The 20,382-nt window shown below is 33.9% G+C and overlaps 1 protein-coding gene across 3 annotated transcripts in view; it reads right to left on the bottom strand.

Moving 5' to 3' along the window:
• LOC106079292 (serine-rich adhesin for platelets-like) overlaps positions 1-10,978 on the bottom strand; it is a 133,715-nt gene extending 122,737 nt beyond the window's left edge. The window contains exons 1-2 of one of the 3 annotated variants that reach the window (XM_056043373.1): positions 10,834-10,978; positions 5,191-5,295 (exon numbers count right to left, since the gene is read on the bottom strand). In XM_056043373.1, coding sequence (XP_055899348.1) covers positions 5,191-5,295; positions 10,834-10,844 — 116 coding nt within the window. In that variant the 5' untranslated portion in view covers positions 10,845-10,978. Of the gene's footprint in view, positions 1-5,190; positions 5,296-7,222; positions 7,801-10,833 lie in introns of those variants that run through there. The other 2 variants (XM_056043374.1, XM_056043372.1) reach the window with 2 other exon arrangements.
• Between the last annotated feature and the right edge of the window lie 9,404 nt (positions 10,979-20,382).

Genomic DNA, 20,382 nt, shown 5'->3' on the forward strand with positions numbered 1-20,382 from the left:
GCATACACAATCGTTCAGTTTGGCACACACCTACAGACGCAAAACAAAGTTGGAGACATTCCAAAGGGATGTCGCCCTGCCTCGTGGAATCGATTTTTTCTTGGGTTTCATACGATCTTGCTGAAAACACACTTTCTCCGTACAACATGGTAACACTATCCTATATTGTAATCACTTTGCTCTCTTTATCGCTCCATATGTCCAGTAAATCAACCAATGTGTCTACTTACACTGTCTTTTAGTACTTAACCCTAGTTATCCTTGCTTCTGACACCATAATCTCTTTTTTTTTGTTTGCTTCAAAACCCTCAATATCTTTTTGTTTCAAATTTTTTATTTTGCATCCCACATATATATATGGAGAGAGAGACAGACAGACAGACAGAGGTGTTTTTGTGGTTGTGATATAATTCTGATGCATACATTATCCTCGTTCTCACTTGCATATTTGACTGATACGTAACACATATTCTCTCTCTCTCTCATTCTTTTTCCAACGTTCTGACTTTGTCTCCCCCGAGTTCTGTTAACACACATCCATTGCCCCGTTTAACCTTAGCGGAAGTTAGGAGAGACCTAAACAGATATCCACAAGTCTAATCGATTCCATCTCCACTGAGGACGACCTTACATGTCTCATTAAATCTGTCACAACCTCGCTTCTCAGAGCCAATCAATGTCCTCCAATGCTGGCGTCCACGTTACATTTACACTTCGATCTTCACAGAGTTTTTTTCATGCGATAATTTTTTTAAGTAAGTTACAGATTACACATATGAATAGCTCACGTTCCCCCGCCACAACTACACAAAGTAATTGGATCGTGAGTGAAGGTGTCGTCGTGAGACACTGCTTTGCAAACTCATTTTATTGTTCTCTTCACTGGCACCCAGTCCACTCAGCCTTGCATTGGTCAAGATTACTAATAGTTCACCAAAAGTTCAGATAATTGTACAATCCAACACTTCACATTTGATCTATTCATACTTTAAAGAGCAACTCGGATTGAACGAGAAAGAGAACTGTTTCAAAAGTCTGTTGTGTTTGTTTTCCAAGCCCCTTTTGACCTTTTCTTTTACTTTGATACTTGCTTTAACCACGATGTATAGTGAACAAAAAGCGCAAGAAATATAAGCCGCATATCAATCATTTGCTTCAGTTTAGTAAGTGACAGACTTGAAAGATTGGTTTGTGATTTTACACTAAAGTACGAAACATAGTATTAAAGCACTTAGTCTACTTCTGCGCTTATTACAATTGGAAATTTAAAAAAAAAGGGGGGGGGAATATTTCCGTTAATTTTACTCTTTAATTGTCAAAAGTCTGTGTCATTTTACGTCGAGAGACGATCTTTTCCCTTTGCAACTTCTTGTGTGACTAAAGAGGCCAAACCTCGATACACAGCCATAAATAAATAATTCTTTTCACTGGAAGGCTAACAAACAAACATATAGCTCTGGATACAAATGTCTCTCATTCCCGGCAGTGCCACATTATGTCTAAAAACAAAAATGCTTCGTGATAATGAGAACTCCGCTACGATGATCCACTTCTCCAAGTAGTAGTTCGAGCAAATTGTAGGCCATCGATAGTCAGCCAGATAAGAACAACTTGACCCCCCCTAAGAGTTCAGGTTTATTCTAGACAGTTTTTTTTTTCTTTTTCCCTCTCCTCCTGTTTCCTCCCTCTATCCGTTGCCATCGGGGTTCTATTGTTGTCCTTAAGCCTTGAATGTGTACCGATTCTCTTAGCACAGAGCTGTTCGTCGAATCCCCGACACAAGTAATTAACAAAACAGATTACGCGCACAGGAAAATCCATTTAATTGATCCATAGAATTGGCAATGTTCTTTAAATAAATAACACAAATTCTTATATTTCTGTTTTCAGTTGTCCTTAGCCTACTTCAACATATAAACAAACCTGACAGGTTTCTATGTGTCTAAAATCTATCAGCTAAACATGACCTTTTTGTTTTTAAGTAAGTGGACATTAACTTGACCGGCTATGTTTGTTTGCGTACCTCAAAAAGACTTATGAAATTATATCGAAGATCCCATTATGCGCAGTTTATCTCATATATGGAACTGGTTATATTAACTCTCCAACAGTTCATCTCATATATGGGACTGGTTGTCTTAACTCTCCAACAGTTCATCTCATATATGGGACTCGTTATATTAACTCTCCAATAGTTCATCTCATATATGGGACTGGTTTATATTAACTCTCCAACAAACTTCCCGTCTTGTGACATGCGTGACAGTAACATCAAATAGACTATTCACAAATGTGCGCAAGTGTAACAATAAATAAGTCGTAATTGTGATCTGAATGAGGACAAACGAAAAAATGCCAATTAAATGGTGCTCAAGTGAGACAGCTAGTCAATACTGTTTCAAGATCATTTAACATCTTCTTTAGTTTTGATTGATAATGAATTGATCTCAAGGCTATTTACTTTCTCAATATTACGTTGAGCAGTTGTGCGTCCTAGACAACGTTGAGCAGGAAGTCGATATCTTATGTAAACTTAAAATAAAACGAACTCCACGGGTTTAATGTTTCTATACCCAAAGTTCTTTTTGTTTCTACTCTCTGTGCTTTCTTCTCAGGTTTCAAAAGCCCAAAAAAAAAAAACAGTCCCAATATCATCAGCCTTTTTCGTTGTGAAATATACTTTTGCTTGCGTAATGACTCTCTCTACCCAGAGACTTGTCTCGTTTATTTTTAGCTCACTTTCCCGTTCCAGTTTTTACGTTTGACGTCACTCGTGAATGGCCCCTTAACACCAACTCCCGTGTACTCATTACACGCGTGGGCCGCCTATGTTAAGAACTTGAAGTACTGTGACATTTGAGGTGGGATAGTCGTCTAAAATATCGAAGGTATTACAGAAGCATCAAAAAAGCATTTTATTTTGTATGTCTTTTCCGATTTCACTATTTTTTTTAACCGAGGTGCGCATTCAAAATGTATGAAATAATGGTCACCTGAATGAAAGCCCCTCCAGTTCGAGTAATACCGAATGTAAAATAAATCACCAACTGCAAGGCCAATATTGGAGGTTTTTAACCAATGACGTTCGCCAAAGCAGCACTAGTAAATGTATAGTTCAACGACCCACTCGAGATCTTCAAACTATTAATTAAATGCAAAACGTTTACGCTTACAGCGTAAGTATAATGATTCACATTTCTCGGTAGCCAATGCAGTAGCAGGCCAACAGTTCCCAAACAACCGCCAAAACCTATAGATTGTTATGAATACCTTGAAATAAACCGGATGTAGAACTATGTTTGCAGCGGTAATAAATAGATTTCGCGCTGACAAGAGATAATCATTGCGTACAATGGACATACGTATACATACATGCATGTATGCGTTTGGAGGGGAGGGGCGGTGTATTACGATATAAAGTACCAGGAAATACAAAAAGAAAGTATGGAATGTACGAAACAAAGTGAGATATAGGTAGTAACATTGAACTAGGGTTTTGTAACACATAGCAATTTGGGCATTTCTTTTTAATCGATTTAACCACTAATAACTCCACTAGGTAAATATGCGCAGTCTCAAATTGAGTTTATGTATGCTAGTGAAGCGACAACAAAACAAGGTTACTAAGACAGTTTGTGTGGAGACACAAACTCAAAATGGGGCCCCGAATGGTCCACCCAGGCAGGTAAAAAGGCAGGTTTCAATATTTTCAGAAAGAACATCAGAATGAAATTCTATCAAAGACAAATGACAGAGAAGAATGGAGAAAGAAGGTTGACAGATCTTGTGTGGTACCTCAGCGGTCTAGCAGACCAAAGGATAGTTGAAAGTGAATGTGAAGTTAGATGTTAGATCTTTTCTAGTTTACGAGATCTAAATGGGACAGACGACAGACGGACGGATGGACAGACATTCCACACAAAACTATTATCGTCTTTCCCCTTTCGGGGGCCGCTAAAAATGAATAATAAAAATGCAAAATGAGACTCCACAATGAATACCAAAGGTGTTTAAGAGCGCTAGTGTACTAGGGGAAAACTGCAGGATCTCTAGTGATCATTCAAAATTTCTCTTTCGAAAATTCATCTTTATCTAGGCCTATCTTTTTTTTTTTAAATTAAGACAGTGGCTGCTATGGCATTGTTATGCAGCACTTATACACAAGTGCGGATCCACCCCCCACTTCCGAATCCGAATAGCCTAATTGAAATGTCGAACCAACCTAAAGATTCGAACAACATTAAGTACATTCATACAAGCATGCAGGAAACAGTAGAGTGTCATTGGATATTTCCTATTTGTGACTCATCGCTAGCAGTAGATTGCGTCCGCTGAAAAATTTGTCAGCTAAGCTGAATACACAAACATCTTATATATATAACTTCTGAGCGGTTCTCAACATTCAGAAACTCAAAGACCAGATAGTGTAAGTAAATGCAATTATTATTTGCGCTAGTCGCCGAACACCACTGCTAATTGATTAGTAATGTGTACTTTTAATTTTCCTTCGTAATCACAAGTAGGGGAGAAAGATGGGGGTGGTCCTAGACAGCAGCTTGAGTACATAGTACAAAACGTAGTCTATCTTAAATGTATGCCTGTAGTTATCACTCAGATTAGAATGGATCTTTTCGAAACGTCTTAAGGCTGAAAAGTTCAATAATTTTTCGTTAATCTCGAGTGGTTTATTTCGCAAAAGAGAAGTTTGTTTTTTTCTTTTTAGTTAGTTATAAATAACTACGAAAACTCACTCTCTGGTTATCCTGACATTATGACACCTGACTACATTGACGTTACCAATTTAGTCGCGGAGGAGTCAAAAAATGAGATTTACTTGCGGTTTTTTAATGAGGATGTTTGCATGTCATTTTAAATATCACCGTCATATCCTCAAATTGTAACAATGGAGACCCTTTCACACACACACATCATTGTCAATACACATGGAAATTCTTTTTAAAAGCTTTATTCTTTTAAAGCTTGAAGTGCCCAAGATCGGTTCAGCCTAAAAATTATTTCTTAAAAAAAAAAGTGATAGATACAGACACAAATAGTTTTGAATAGACGTCATTGTTTCACCCATGCACACACACACACAATATTATAACTGAAAAATAAAACATTGAAAATAAAATTTAAATGCTGTTTACACAACAAAAAAAGCAAGCATTAGTAAATGATGGTACTCACATTTTGACTCCCGGTGGAGGCTCCCAGACACATTTGCCAGTGGCCAGGTTAGCGTACATGTGTTCCTTAGATTGAGGTTCTATTATTTCCACCCACTCCATCCTGCTGAAAACAAGAGATTGTAAGCCCACAACTGACACATTATTTCCTTAGTTCAAAGGGTAAGTTAGCTCTTCACAAAATGTTGAAATGTAGTGTGGAGTTGATTAGTAAGATGTCAATGCTGCAGATGTATATACTACATACTAGTACTGAATCTATGCTATTAAGCTTCATAAAAAGGGCTTTTAAAAAACAAATTAATTATAGCTAATAGTCCCAATAAAAAATGTTGTTGTTTTTAGACTAGATTTAAGGACTGGAGAAGGGCTAAAAAAAATAATAAAAAATAAAAGAGTTGTGAATGTCAAACAAAAAAAATAATTATTATAATTTCATTTTAAACATTATTGTGAGTATCACTAGTGCAGTGTTTCCCAAACTGTGTTCATGGAGCCCTGGTGTTCTGCGAGGCCTCAATAGGTGTTCCACGAAGTACTGGAACAATTTACCAGTAGGCCAAAACATACATTAATCTCTCTAAGCAAAATAAACAAAGTGTTCAGATGTGTTCCCCCTAAATACTCAGAAGGTGCAGAAGTCTTCCACCTACATACTCAGAAGGTGCAGAAGTCTTTCATCTACATACTCAGAAGGTGCAAAAGTGTTCCCTTAAGGAAAAAAGTATGGGAAACACTGCATTGGTGGATTACATTGCAAGGTATCATTTAATCCTACCAATTCTTTAAAAAATACTAATTAAGTTTCACTAAGTCTGATGAATGAGAAAAAAAGAACAGCAACCTGACCATACAAGAATATTCACAATCCAGTTCCATAACAATGAATTATATAGCCTAATGTCACACAATATAATACATAAGTAATGAGGAAATAAAGAAAGAAATGTTTACAACTAACAAAAAACATGCAAATAATAAAACAAATTATGAAAGCAAAGCAATGGTGAGAAAAATAGAACTGAAAAATTATTCATCAATTATCTTTTATTTGTAACATTGAACATATATACATATATTATACATTTGTATGCATTTATTCATGTATCCATTTACAGTATGTGTGACCAGTATTTTATTAGTCTTCCTTTACAATTTCTGAATTTTTCTGATATAGTTTTCTAATTGCAAAAAAAAAAAAAAAAAAAAAAAAAAAAAGGGGGGAAAAAAAAGATGAACACGGAAAAATATAAGATCTAAGTAGTTTGTTGTTTTTCTAATCAATCTGGTTCACCTAATTTACCATAATTTACAGTAATGCTAGCTAGTTACATAATATCCAAACTCACGTCTGTAATCAAAAGGAATTCCCTCTCAGTTATTTAGTGAATCAGTTGAAACTCAGAGAGTAGATCTCTTTTTTAGGGCAAAGTTGTCTGGGTTTTTTTTCCACCAACACTACGCCAAAAGTACCAAACTAATTTGTTTTTATTCTGTAAGCTAAGTTATCCTCTTGGTGGTTTGTCTTATTAATATACAAAGATGAGCAAATACAATTCATGTGCTGCTATGTGTGGAGTGTATTTCAACACAGATTTCCCAAACTGTCTATTCCACGATGCCTGAATACTGGAAAATGAACTAGTAGGCTACTATGTCATTAACCTTTCTAAAAAAATAAGCGCTAAAATACGCAGAATGTGCAAAGTGTTCCGTTAAGGAAAAAATTTGGGAAACACTCGATTAAACCATTTCTAATAAGGACACTTTTATTTTTTGTTTGTTATTAAGTAACAAAAAATGTTTACAAACATATTTATAGGTGAACTTTATACAAATGTATTTTGTTTTAGAATAATTTTGTACTACATTACTATCTTTTGGTGCTTTTTGCTTAAGATCTGGACTGAGGTCTTTGCTTTCAATACCATGAAAATAACTAGTATGAGAATTTCCATAAACGGTGAATGAAATATATCATAAAGGCAATTGATTATTTCACAGATATTGACCTAATCTAATCCAGCACTTACCATACCACTTCAGATGCTTTTTGGAGAACTCTGTGAATAATGCAAACTGGACCATATGGTAAACCCATCTTGCCTCACAGACAATGGAGTTTGAATATAACCTATGACACCTCTCACACTTTTAGCATAATAATAAATGCTTTTGCTTTAAATGGGGGGATTATTAAAAACTCCATCTCATATGAAATGTTGGAAGAGTTCAGAAACTAAAGGTGAATATTTGAACAAACTATTTTAACAACAACTTAATGTAGCTCTGTAAGTCCGTAGATGAAGTAGGTCTACTCAGAAAAAGTAATTACATTTTCCACTTACACCCCTGTTACTACAACCTGTGAAAGGCTCTAGCATGCTCAAAACAACCAACTTTTTTTTCACTTCACTGCACCTATGAATGTGTGATAGGATGTTTTTAGACAATACGCACAACAAAACCAGAAGCAACTCGTGGCAGTGTATCAAGAAACCTGTCTAACCAGCTTTTCACAAGGGCCTCTTGACAGTTTTTCGTACCATCAACAAACCTATTGCTTTTGTGGATGTACTACTAGATTATAGATCTGCTCACCTCTGAAACATGTGACTATCGCATGGCCTAATAAAACACTAAACAATGTCTGACTACAAATTTTAACTATATGCAACATTATAAAAAAATAATGTTTCAATACAAGACATATTGAATGATGATTGTATACCTGGATCAGAACACAACAACAATCAAAGATTCTTCATGAACATAAAAGTATTGACAATCTTAATTCATTTTTAGTTACATTTAGACAGCTTATTAACAATTTTATGACGGAATGGAATACATAAGAATGAAAAAAGAGAGGCCAAGAGACCTCATCAACACTTGAAGAGACATAAGGGATTGAAACTGAAGGTGTACAATGAGATGAGGATAAAAGCTTAAGATGAAATAATCAACCAGCTAAGTAATCTTCTTATAAAACAGAAGACTTAGACTACTTAATTGTTCATATGATACTAAAGGGAAAAAAGGACAAATTCCTATTTGAAACCTAGCCCATTAAGCAAAGGAAGTTAAGTTCACCTGTTTCTAGGCCAACATATAGGCTGGTATAATATATATAGGAAATTGTATCATCACTCATTGAATGCTTGACAAATAAATGTGGCCTGTCTAAATAATGTCAACAGCAATCAATCCCACATTTAGGTTACAACCATTGCTCGCCTCATTTGATAGTGAATTTATTAAGAAAATCAAAAGTAGATCATCTAATGTATCAGGCCTATTAACATGAACTCAGCAAGAATTTTTAAACAATGTAAATGTTTTTTTATGATATTTTTTTAAGTGGTCAAATAAACCAAATTCAAACATTTTTATGATATGAGAAACAGATCTCTCCTAGATATATAAAGCACCTGTGGAGGAATAAATTTTAACATAACATTGCCATGTGTTGATGTAGTCATTCCTGTCAAAAACTCTAATTGTACTAAATTATTACTTTTGCTGGTCAACTCAAGCACCAAATCTATGATTGAAAAAGACACATGGATAACAGGAATTCTTATTATATGAGCTTGTTGTAACGTGAAATGTAATTCTATCTTTTATATATCTTCTATATTTTTATAATTTGTAAACTTCCTTATATAATATATATTTACAAGGGCCTGACTGACAGACTGACCACTCATCACTAATTGTCCTAACTGGACTGGACAATTTAACCTTGCACCTAGAACAACTAAGCATCTTTCACAATCAAAATGTTCAAAGTTTCATCCCAGTGCGTTTTTATAAAGCTGACATATGTAATATTTTAAAAATTCTTCTACTGCTTTGTTGTTGTTTTTTTCTTACAAAAAAAAACATGAGAGTGCTCATCACTATTATCAATTTTATAAATCAGTTAAACTACAGACTATAAATGACCACTAGGTTCAATTTTTCCATATATACATCAATTTTTGTTCTACTTGCAATCCAAATTTAATTCTTAATTTTACTCTTTGTTAATAATGTATATATATATATATAATATATATATATATTGTTTTTATTTCCTCTTCCTTTAATCTTACAAATTACAGATGTTATTAACTATTGAATTAGACAAAAATGTTTATAAAATACATATATATATACATATATATTACTGTTACTTTTTAATCTAAATTTAGTGAATTGACCAATAGTACTGTTGTTAACTTATTATACTGCCAAAAGATAGTATTCCAGTGTTGGTCTAATGAGCATTTCAGTTTTTGGTTCTTATATAAAAGATCTCTACAAATTGTTTATTAAAAACCTTAATTACTTGAATTTTGATACATTTTTTTCACATTTATTATTACATCAATATTAAATCCAAATGCATCTTGTAGATAACAAAAAAAACAAGCATATTAACATATATATAGTTTCACATCTTCGTGCAGCATGTATGTTTAATTATGAACTCTGTTATTGAAGGCAATTGTTCAACAGTACAGAAAATAAATTTTAAATATATAATATTCTAATCTAGAAATAGAGATCTAGCTAAAATACTATACATTATATTATATTATACACTAGATCTATCTAGACTCAAATCTAGAATGACTAAATCTAGAATCCAGAATATAATCTTTACTTAGTCTACTTGATCTAGATTCTAGATATCTTGTGTCTAGGATATATATCTATATATCTATATCTAGATTCTGCTAGATAAAAAAAAAGCAGCTAGATCTATCTTTATAAGTATAACTATAAGTTATAAATATAAGTCTATAATTAAGTAAATAATATGAATTATGATTGAATATATATATATCAAATATATGTATACTTTATAGTTTATTTATATATAATAATACAAGTTTACTAGTGAGTGACTAGTATCGGTATCACTAGATCTGTATCAGTATAATTTTATTATTAATATTAATAATTATTTTAATAATACCTTTGACACTTTATTTTTAGTAACACTTTTACTTTAGACTACTTTAAGTAAACTTTACTAGACTTTAGTTAGATTGTTAGATCTAGAATATTAATCTAGATCACTAGATCTCTATTCTATATCTAGATTATATCTATACTCTATACTAATACTGACTATACTTATAAGTTATACTATAGTGGTCTATAGAATAGATCTAGATTATAATTAAAATACTATTAATACTTCTAGATTAAGATTAGACTAGTAAATAGTAATAGTATAGAAGTAGAACTATATAAAGACATTGTCACTGTTACAGTCATAGTCTCATTACTCTCATAGACATACTCACATAGTCTCACTCACTTCATAGTAAATAAGTAATCATAGAATCATAGAGTTAGAGTCTAGCTAGAATCAGCTAGATCTAGAATCTAGGACTATTCTACTTCTAGTCACTAGTGACCTAGCCTAGCTAGGCTGTAGTCAGTGTAGTGTAACACTAACTCACTAACTCAACTAACTGTGTATAAGTGTAAGACTAAGAGTAAAGTAAAAGTGTCAGATCAGTACTGTCAAGTACTGACAGTGACAGTACTAGACTGTAGTAAGACAGTATACTGACTGAGTATACTACAGTACATAGATCTACTACAAGGTTAATATTGAAATTATTTTTTTTCTAATTTCACAAACCTTTCAGCCATGCCCTTTGACGCTATACGATTATGCAAGATAATCCAAAAGAAATATTTATAAAACGTAATTAATCCGTGAAGTATCACTAAACCGGTGAAACATTATTCCTTTCGCCATTTTTTTAAACCAAATTTTAATGTTGCTGCTGATTATCAAATCTTGAAGAATGTTAATTTTATTATAAAAAATATTGATCACTTGTATTATTTTGTTTAAAATATTCAATAGTCAGAATTTCAAGGAATATTTGTTGTTTTTATTTTATCTATATTATATATATTCTAATATATTAATAGCCAATGTTTAGTCTTTCACATCTTTTTTTCTTTATAGCAGTAAGACTTCCGGGTCAATGAAAAAACAAAACAGGTCGTTGTCATAGACCCATTTAAATTAACAAATTTTTCACTTTTACAATCTTCCCAACGTTATGATTAATAATCAGGTCCAGACTATTTCTATAAATGGAAACTAAATTAAAATGTACAGTATTTAATTCTAGATCTAGATGCTTAAATATAAACAAAATTTATTTTCCCAATCTTTTGATAACTTAAAACGACAAACTAGTTTCAACGCAATAAAATATATTTGTACAACTGAAAACACCTCCTTCTAATGTTAATATGCAAGCATGGGCGTAACCGGAGGGTGCATGGTGGGCGGTGTTACCCCCCCCCCCCAACCATCGAAATGAAATTTCGAAGTGAAATGAATTCTGTGAATGGTTTTCTTGTTGTTTTTTTTTCTTTCTTCAGCCAGGTTGGGGGGGGGGGGTAAAGCTTAAAATCCGCTCCAGGAAGTTTTGAGGTTAAAAACTCTTCTATAAACAAAAATAATGCAAATGACAGTCCCCAAATTCCAAGAGCGTAGCCAATATGTGTTTTGAGTGTAAAAACAGCCTCCCGAGTTTTTTTTTAGTTTAAAAAAAAACATTTCAATTTAAGTTTAAAGCAAACTAAAGTCACCAGATTCTATGAGCGTAACCGCAAGGAGAGTTTTGAGTTTAAAAACCCCTCCAAAGGGCTTTAAGTTAAAAAACTCTCCAGAGGTTTTTAAGTTTAACCCCTCCTCCTAAAGCGGGTTTTGAGGATTAAAAAAAAGCCTCTTCAATATTAAACTAAAGCAATTATACAGTCACCATGCAAATTCTATGGGCTAACTAGGAAGTTTTGATTTTACCCCCCCCCCCCTTTTTTTTTCCATGTACGCAAGCTTTTGTGATCATTCATCCTTTATGGTTAGAGTGTGGATATTTAATGCTTTATGTAATGAAGAACTGATTTTTTAAAGAAGGAGACTGGAAGATCATAGATCTAAATTAAATGTATTCGATAAAGTCTAGGTTCGAAAACCAGACCAGTTCTCATAAACTAAGATTTGTTTCTCAATATTTTGGAAGCCTTTCCTGGCAACTACCAACTACCATATAAGAACACGAGATGTTTTGTTTCAGTACACTGTTCAGTTTCGGTAAAGACAGCATCGTATGGCCTGTCGATTCTAATTTAAGCGGCTATCAATGTTTAACAGTTCACCTTGGCATAAAATAAGAAACGCTTACGAGGAAGCAACCAATTGAAATTGTTTATTTCGTAAATATTAGAGTCATTCAGTAGGCCTACTTCTAATATAATACAGTAAATATGCTGTTACTTTAGTTTGCCATAGAAAAAAAAAGGAACCAAGGTGTGTAAGAGGGTTTATTTGTATATTTCTATTATTTGTAATTTTGACTGCTTTTGTAGCACTTGTGCTTTTTGGCAAAACAAATAAAAAATTTTAAATCGCTAATTGTTTATTTCGTAAATATTAGAGTCATTCAGTAGGCCTACTTCTAATATAATACAGTAAATATGCTGTTACTTTAGTTTGCCATAGAAAAAAAAAAGGAACCAAGGTGTGTAAGAGGGTTTATTTGTATATTTTTATTATTTGTAATTTTGACTGCTTTTGTAGCACTTGTGCTTTTTGGCAAAACAAATAAAAATTTTAAATCGCTAATTCCTTGTTTTGTACTGTGACATAGCTCTTAGGCCTATTTTACCAATTTATGTTCTATACAGTTTTTTCGGCCAATAAGCATCCAGAAAGTTGGACTTTACGTATTTATTCCCCATCCCCTTAAAAAATACTGTGCATATATACATCGGGTGGCCGTGAGAAAATCGGTGTTTTAGTTGAAAAGTAGTTTTAGTTGAAAAGTAGTTTTAGTTGAAAAGTTAAAAACGAAGCTGTATTTTTTTTTCATTAGAAAGTCGGAAAGTCATATATCACTGTAGCTCTTATCGGACACTTTATTCTTATACCAAAGACTAAAGACAGCATTTTTTCTCCTAGTAAGTTGTTTGGCACAATAGCTATTGAACAGTGGCGTAGCATCCATGGCGCGAAGGGGATCAATGAACCTGGGCCCACGACCCTTAGGGGGCCCACAGTCTGTGACGTACCAATCATGGCGCAAAGGGGTTTATTGCGTTTGGGCCCATGACTCATCACCAGTTGGGGCCCACATGAGCCCTTGGGGATGACTCCAGACTGAAATACATAATTGCACTTTCGTAAAGGCGATTAAAAATATAACCTTATAAGACTTCCCAAAATATCCGTATACCAAACATTAACTTCAAAACGTTGAACTGTACTAGAGTTTGTATACCAGGGGCATAGACTGCTTTGATGTAAAGATCTGCTTAATTTTATCAGGTTTATTGTAGTGGTGGCTAACCGTAATCATTCGTTGGTTGTGTCTATTGTTGCCAGCTTGCATCATTTTGACAAAGCTGATATCAACTCACTCTGTCTATCTGGTAAAAAAGTTTATACACGTTATTTCTCCGACACCCAATCTCGGATCAAGCTGAAATTTTGCACAATTATTTCTTTTGTCTGACAACACAAGAATCAATTTTTAAAAATTAGCTAATTAACTATTGGGTTAGGTATCTCGAGCAATGGAAATTTGACCAGATTGACACGAATACAAAATTTCGACTCAGTTGCAAATTATTAATTTTTCTCAAAGCTCAATCCGTTTCTTTCTTCTTTTCTGTCTTTCTGCATTAAAAAAAGGAAGAGATTTTCTATAATTGTGTAAGTGCTTCAAAGTACATAGCAACTTCTGTAATATTCGATCAACATGCATATCATATTTAGTTGCATTGGGAGATTGACCAATCGTAATTGGTTGAAACTTGCATCATAGTTCATACACACATCATAATAATATAAAATCTTCAATTTAAATTGAAATGAATATTGAGATATCTGACAGAAAAGCAAAGTCCCACAGATTCAAAACGAGATATCTCAAGCTGCGAGGCCAAAGCTATGATGGTAATTTCAATATGAGTGGATAGTAGATGGCCCCCAGGCATTGCTTCATCAAAAGTAGCCTCTTGGGCATTATGTTCACCGTGCTAACCACAACTTATATTTGTCAAGAAGTTGCAGATTTCCATGACTTTGCATAAAATGTGCATATGTTTTTACTCACAGCATATCAAGATGGGCGCTTCTCGAATCCAATAGGGAGAGCATAGTTTATAAGACAGTTAAATAATTGTTCCCTACAAGGTGGTCATCAAGGAATAATGCCCTAACTGCAATGAGATACAGACATTTTGATGTACCAGAGACGCTTACACAATATTTTTTCTGTTCCTCAAAGGGAAAAAGAATACCTGGAAGCTGCAGCACTTAAAGAAAAATTATAAACTTTTGATACTATTGTTCTGTACACAATCAACGTTGTTTAACAAAATGTTGCAACGTGAGTATCAAAATGTACGCAAAGCTGTCAATTAACTGGAGAAGATCTAGACTGAAGTAGGCTACAACATTGGAGAAGATCTAGACACTGAAGTAGGCTACAACATTGGAGAAGATCTAGACTGAAGTAGGCTACAACATTGGAGAAGATCTAGACTGAAGTAGGATACAACATTGGAGAAGATCTAGACTGAAGTAGGCTACAACATTGGAGAAGAACTAGAGTGAAGTAGGATACAACATTGGAGAAGATCTAGACTGAAGTAGGATACAACATTGGAGAAGATCTTATCTTCTTATCTTATATAATACAGACGTTACTTCAAAAAAGAAGATGATTACGTCCTACGCGTCATGCATTTAGTCATGCATATTAACCAATGACTTAAATTCTGCCAAGTCACTGGTTTTCCTGGCTAGCTCAGGCAACCCATTCCATGCTCTAATAGCACTAGGGAAGAAGGAGTATTTGTACAAATTTGTCCTAGCATATGGGACGAGGAATGTGCCTTTATCTTTGTGTCTTTCAGAGTATTTTATTAAATTTTGTTTTTGTATTTGAAGATTATGGTTCAGTGTTTTATGTATGATTGCTACTTTACTTTTGAGCCTTCTGTCCTGAAGGCTTTCTAAATTTAGTGATTTTACTAAAGGTGTTACTCTAGTCAAATGTGAATATTCGTTTGTTATGAATCTCACTGCTCTATTTTGTGTCTGTTCCAGTTTCTTAATGTTTTCTTGAGTTGAGGGGTCCCAAACGGAGGATGCATATTCTATTATTGGCCTAACCAAGGTTAAGTAACATTTTAGTTTTATGTTCTTATTTGATTTATAGAAATTTCTTTTAATAAATCCTAATGCTTTGTTTGATTTTTTTTGTAGTTTCATCAATATGTGGATTCCATGATAGTTTTTCATTTATTATAACACCTAGGTATTTTGCGTTTTTAGTCTGTGATACTGGTTTGCCATGAATAAGATAAGTGGAATTAATTTGTTTTAGTTTTTTTGTTACTCTTAACAACTGACATTTTTCTGGGTGGAAAGACATGCTCCAATTTGATTCCCATTTCTGTAATTCATCTAATTCTCTTTGTAAAATATCTGTGTCTTGTGTTGTTTTTATTGTTCTATATATTATGCAATCGTCTGCAAATAATCTGACTTTTGTTCCTGAACTAATGCAATTTGGTAAATCATTTATGTAAATTAAAAATAGTAGTGGACCCAAGACTGTACCTTGAGGTACACCTGAGTTTACTGTTATCGGTGTTGATTTAGAGCCATTTATTATTACAGTTTGTTCTCTCCCTATCAGAAAGTCTTTAATCCACTGATGCAGTGGACCATTAATGCCGAAATATTTTAATTTTTTAAGCAAACTATGGTGGTGAACTTTGTCAAAAGCCTTAGAAAAATCTAGTAAGATAGCATCTATTTGTTCACTATTATCTAAACCTTTTGAAAAATCATCAATTAGTCCTATTAGTTGTGTTTCACATGATCTATATTTCCTAAAGCCATGTTGGTATGGTGTGAGGACATTATGTTTGTCTAAGTGGTTTATGATGTTGCTACATATTATGTGTTCTAGGATTTTACATGTGATGCTGGTAAGTGATACTGGTCTGTAGTTCCCTGGGTCAGATTTTTCTCCTTTTTTAAATAGGGGGGTGACATTAGCTTCTTTCCAGTCCTTTGGTACTCTGCCCTGGTTAAGTGAAGCCTGAAAGAGTATTTTGAACACTGGGGCTAGCTCATTACTTAGTTCTTTGAGTAATCTAGCTGGAATACCATCAGGTCCAGAAGCTTTATTTGGTTTGGTGTTGGCTAATAGTTTTTGAATTCCATTTTCTTGTACTACTATATCTTCTATGTTGTCTACTTGGTTCAAATTCAGTAATATGTCTTTGTCTCCTGGGGCTGAGAATGCTGATGCAAAGTATTTGTTTAGAATGTTTGCTTTAGTTTCATTATCATTATGTATTATGTTATGTTCATCTTTTAATGGCGCTACGCCTGTTGTTTCCATTTTCTTAGACTTAATGTATGACCATAGGTTTTTGTTGTTATCTTTAGATATTACATTGTTTATGTATTCACTCTGCAGCTGTCTGCTTACTTTTTGGGTTAAGTGTTTAATTTTTATATACTTTTTGTAAACTCTTTCTGCATTAGTTTCTTTAAATTTTCTATAGAGGTTTTCCTTCTGTTTACAAAGCTTCTTTAGTCTATTATTAAACCAGCATTTATTTATTTTGTTTGATATGTATTTAGTTGGTATATGATTTTCTATTATGCTTTTAAGATGGTTTTTAATGAAATTCCAGAGGTCATCGACTGGTTGGTTAATGTCTTTTTCTAATAAGAATGTTTGTTGAAAGTTTAGTGCAGCTTGGTGTAGTTGTGTTAGGTTACATTTATTCCAGAGTAAGATTTTTCTTTTGGGTTTTGCATTGGCTACTGCTTTTATCTGACTGTGTATTTTTATGATCTCATGGTCTGATAGACCAGGGATAATTTCATAATCAACTACTAATCCAGGTCTGTTGGTTAAGAAGAGATCTAATGTGTTGTTTAATCTAGTTGGCTTTTTAATGATTTGATCTAAACTTAGGTTGTGTAAAGTTTCTATGAAAAGCTCATTTATGTCCTTAAGGTTTTGGTGTTTATCTATGGTTAGTGTTTTCCAATTTATATCAGGTAGGTTGAAATCACCCATAATCCAAAAAACTGCATTTTTATTTGTCTCTTTAAGTGTAGTAATCTGATTACATAGTTCCTGCATGTATTCTAAACTAGAATTTGGTGGTCTGTAAATGCTGCCTATTATTAGGGATGTTGAGGTGGTATTAATTTTACAAAATGTTGATTCTACATTTTTTGAGTTAGGTAAGGTAATTTCTTCTGCTATAAGAGTGTTTTTTATTGCTAAAAGAACTCCTCCATGATTATCAGCCCTATCTTTTCTAAAAATTTCATAATTACTATTAAAAATTCCTGCATTATAAATTTCAGGATGCAGCCAAGTTTCTGTTCCTGCAATTATGTCTGGTTTCTCACATTCTAATAAAATTTCTAAGTCTGCTGTTTTGTTCCTAATGCTTTGAAAATTTATAACTAAGGTTTTAAGGTATTTTGGTATTACTTCTTTAGTAGGTTTGTTTAGTGAGGCTGTTGTATTAATTTTAGTAGATTTAGGTTTAACAGGAGTGGATCTGGCTAGTGGTTGGTGAGTTTGGTTCGGGATGGTGTTTAGGATGTTGTATGGGTTAGAAGTGTCCGCATCAAAGGAATCATCAAACAGTCCTGATGTAAACTGAGGTAACCCACACGGTACACAGTGCCATGATGCGTCTTTGTTGCCTAAGGCATAATACACAGGTGTATTCATATGGAGACATGATGCATGGTACCATTCATCGCAGGTGTCACATTGAATGGCTTTCTGTTTCAGGGTGCATATTTTTTTGCAGATGTTGCATCTATCTTTAGATCTAGGCCCTGGATTTGACTCTACATCTCCTGCCATTAATATTAACAGTGATAGGTATTTATTTCTGCTGTGTCTGATTGAGAACTTCCATTTGTGATGAAGATTGAAGTAGGATACAACATTGGAGAAGATCTAGACTGAAGTAGGATACAACATTGGAGAAGATCTAGACTGAAGTAGGATACAACATTGGAGAAGATCTAGACTGAAGTAGGCTACAACATTGGAGAATTGAACGTTTGAACATGAGGCTGCTGTAGTAGATATTGGGGTATTCATCCAGTTTTTCGTTTCACATGATTGAAAAACCAATTTGATAAGACTACCACTGACTACTATAAAATTGTGAAGAGAATATTCAAGATGCAGAGAAGACTTTCAAAATCAACGTATTTTGCCCAACTGTTAATGTCATTTTTTCTCAATTACTTGACAGATTTCATGGGCATAACAATTGTAAATATTTTAAGTCGTTCATTAAAGTCGTGCAATTGATGATGCCAACATGCTTCTTGTCTGACCCAGATGATATTGCCATAGAATATTATTCAGAGATGCAATCCTTGAAAGAAGCCTTCTATAAACACATATAAAGTCTGTGTGTGGTACTAGATCTTGTTGTTTTATTTATCATAGACAACTGTATTTTATCGCCAAGCTTTCCATTGTCATAGCATGCATGTATTTCTTACACTGTCACAGCATGCATGTATGTCTTACTTTGTCACAGATTGTTCAGCTGAGTTGTGATTCTCGAAGTTGCGACTGATCAAAAATGATTTAACAATTTCTATCACAAATAGTGTGTTTGTGTGTTGTTGTTTTTTCAATGAGGGTAAAACTACATGGTTTTCATTTATGTAAATGTGTATAATAGGAAAAATTATACATAAAACATTTGTTTGTTCATTTGAAACGCTTCAAGTCGTTTAATTCTGTTCAGAAGTTGTAAAAAAAAAAAAGCAATCTAAGACATCATTAATTGATGGAATTCTAACTAAATACACTTGATATTATTACTTATAAAAAGGCACAACACTTGCACTGGAATGTCGTTTTCTAAATACATTCAGATCATTAGAGTTTTTTGTCACACACTAAATTAGTCTTATTGAGGGGAATGGGGGCCCACTTCATATTCTTGAACCCGGGCCCATGGCTATCTTGCTACGCCACAGCTATTGGAGGCCAATCAGGGGCGTAACTAGGGATTTGGGGGCCCGGGGGGATTGACCTCTTTGGGGGCCCCTTACATTTTGACATTCGACATATGACATGGGATAATGTACGCAAAATATATACGCCCCAAATCCAATTGGTTCAGTATATCAGTAAACTTAACAAAAAGTAATCAAGACTCTTTTAATGAATAATACCTTTATTTATTAGTTAAATAATGCACAAGTGACAAATCTAAATTGATATCGCTTCACGTCGTGCATTCTGTGCAGCAAAGATATCTATAATATCAACTACATCGATACTTTCTAGTATTTGTGACTTCACTGACATTAAAGCCATGATAAGCCTTTCTTGTGTCATTGTGCTCCTGAGATAGTTTTTGATGAACTTGAGCGTTGAGAATGATCTCTCACATGACGTAATGGAAGTGGCTGAGTTAGCAGTATTCGGAGAAGGTTGCAAAGTTTGAGCACACGTAATTACCATATGAAGCCTGTTTCCTCAATATGTCTATTGGTGGTTGTATTACTGGTTTGTTGATGAAAAGTGCTCGTGCATCAATGACATCATTGAAAAAGCGATTTGCCATTTATTTTATCATACAAACAGGAAAAGTAGCACAGTTTGTCATAAGCGGGTCTTCATCTAACAGGTGTATTGGTTCAAGAAGAAACCCAAAGGTATCCATTTTCTTTCCAACCTCTGAAATCTGCTCTTCATCTCCATATGAAATCTGTCCAGCACTTCTGTCGCAACACGTTTGAATTGCAGTTCTATTGACAGTCCTACATTATAACTCAACTTCCCATCAAGTCTTTTCTTTCTTCTGGTTGTTTTGATTACAGGGAATCTATAGTATTCACTACCTTCTTTTGCTTTTTCGATGCATTGCGGTTTTTGTCAGTTTCTCATCATTTTGCAGAAAGCATGAAAGGGTACTAATTTCTTCAGCAGCTTCCCGTATATGCAGTCCAGACTTTTGTAGTTTCTTCTGAACGATATTAATTGGGCGCAAGAGCTTTGACCAGAATTCAGGATAGGCAAAAAATTCTTAATTTTCCACTGCATGAAGAAGATTCTGTGCTAATATTATATGG

This window comes from Biomphalaria glabrata, chromosome 10 (assembly GCF_947242115.1).
Source record: "Biomphalaria glabrata chromosome 10, xgBioGlab47.1, whole genome shotgun sequence".
In the NCBI taxonomy this organism is placed as follows: domain Eukaryota; kingdom Metazoa; phylum Mollusca; class Gastropoda; family Planorbidae; genus Biomphalaria; species Biomphalaria glabrata.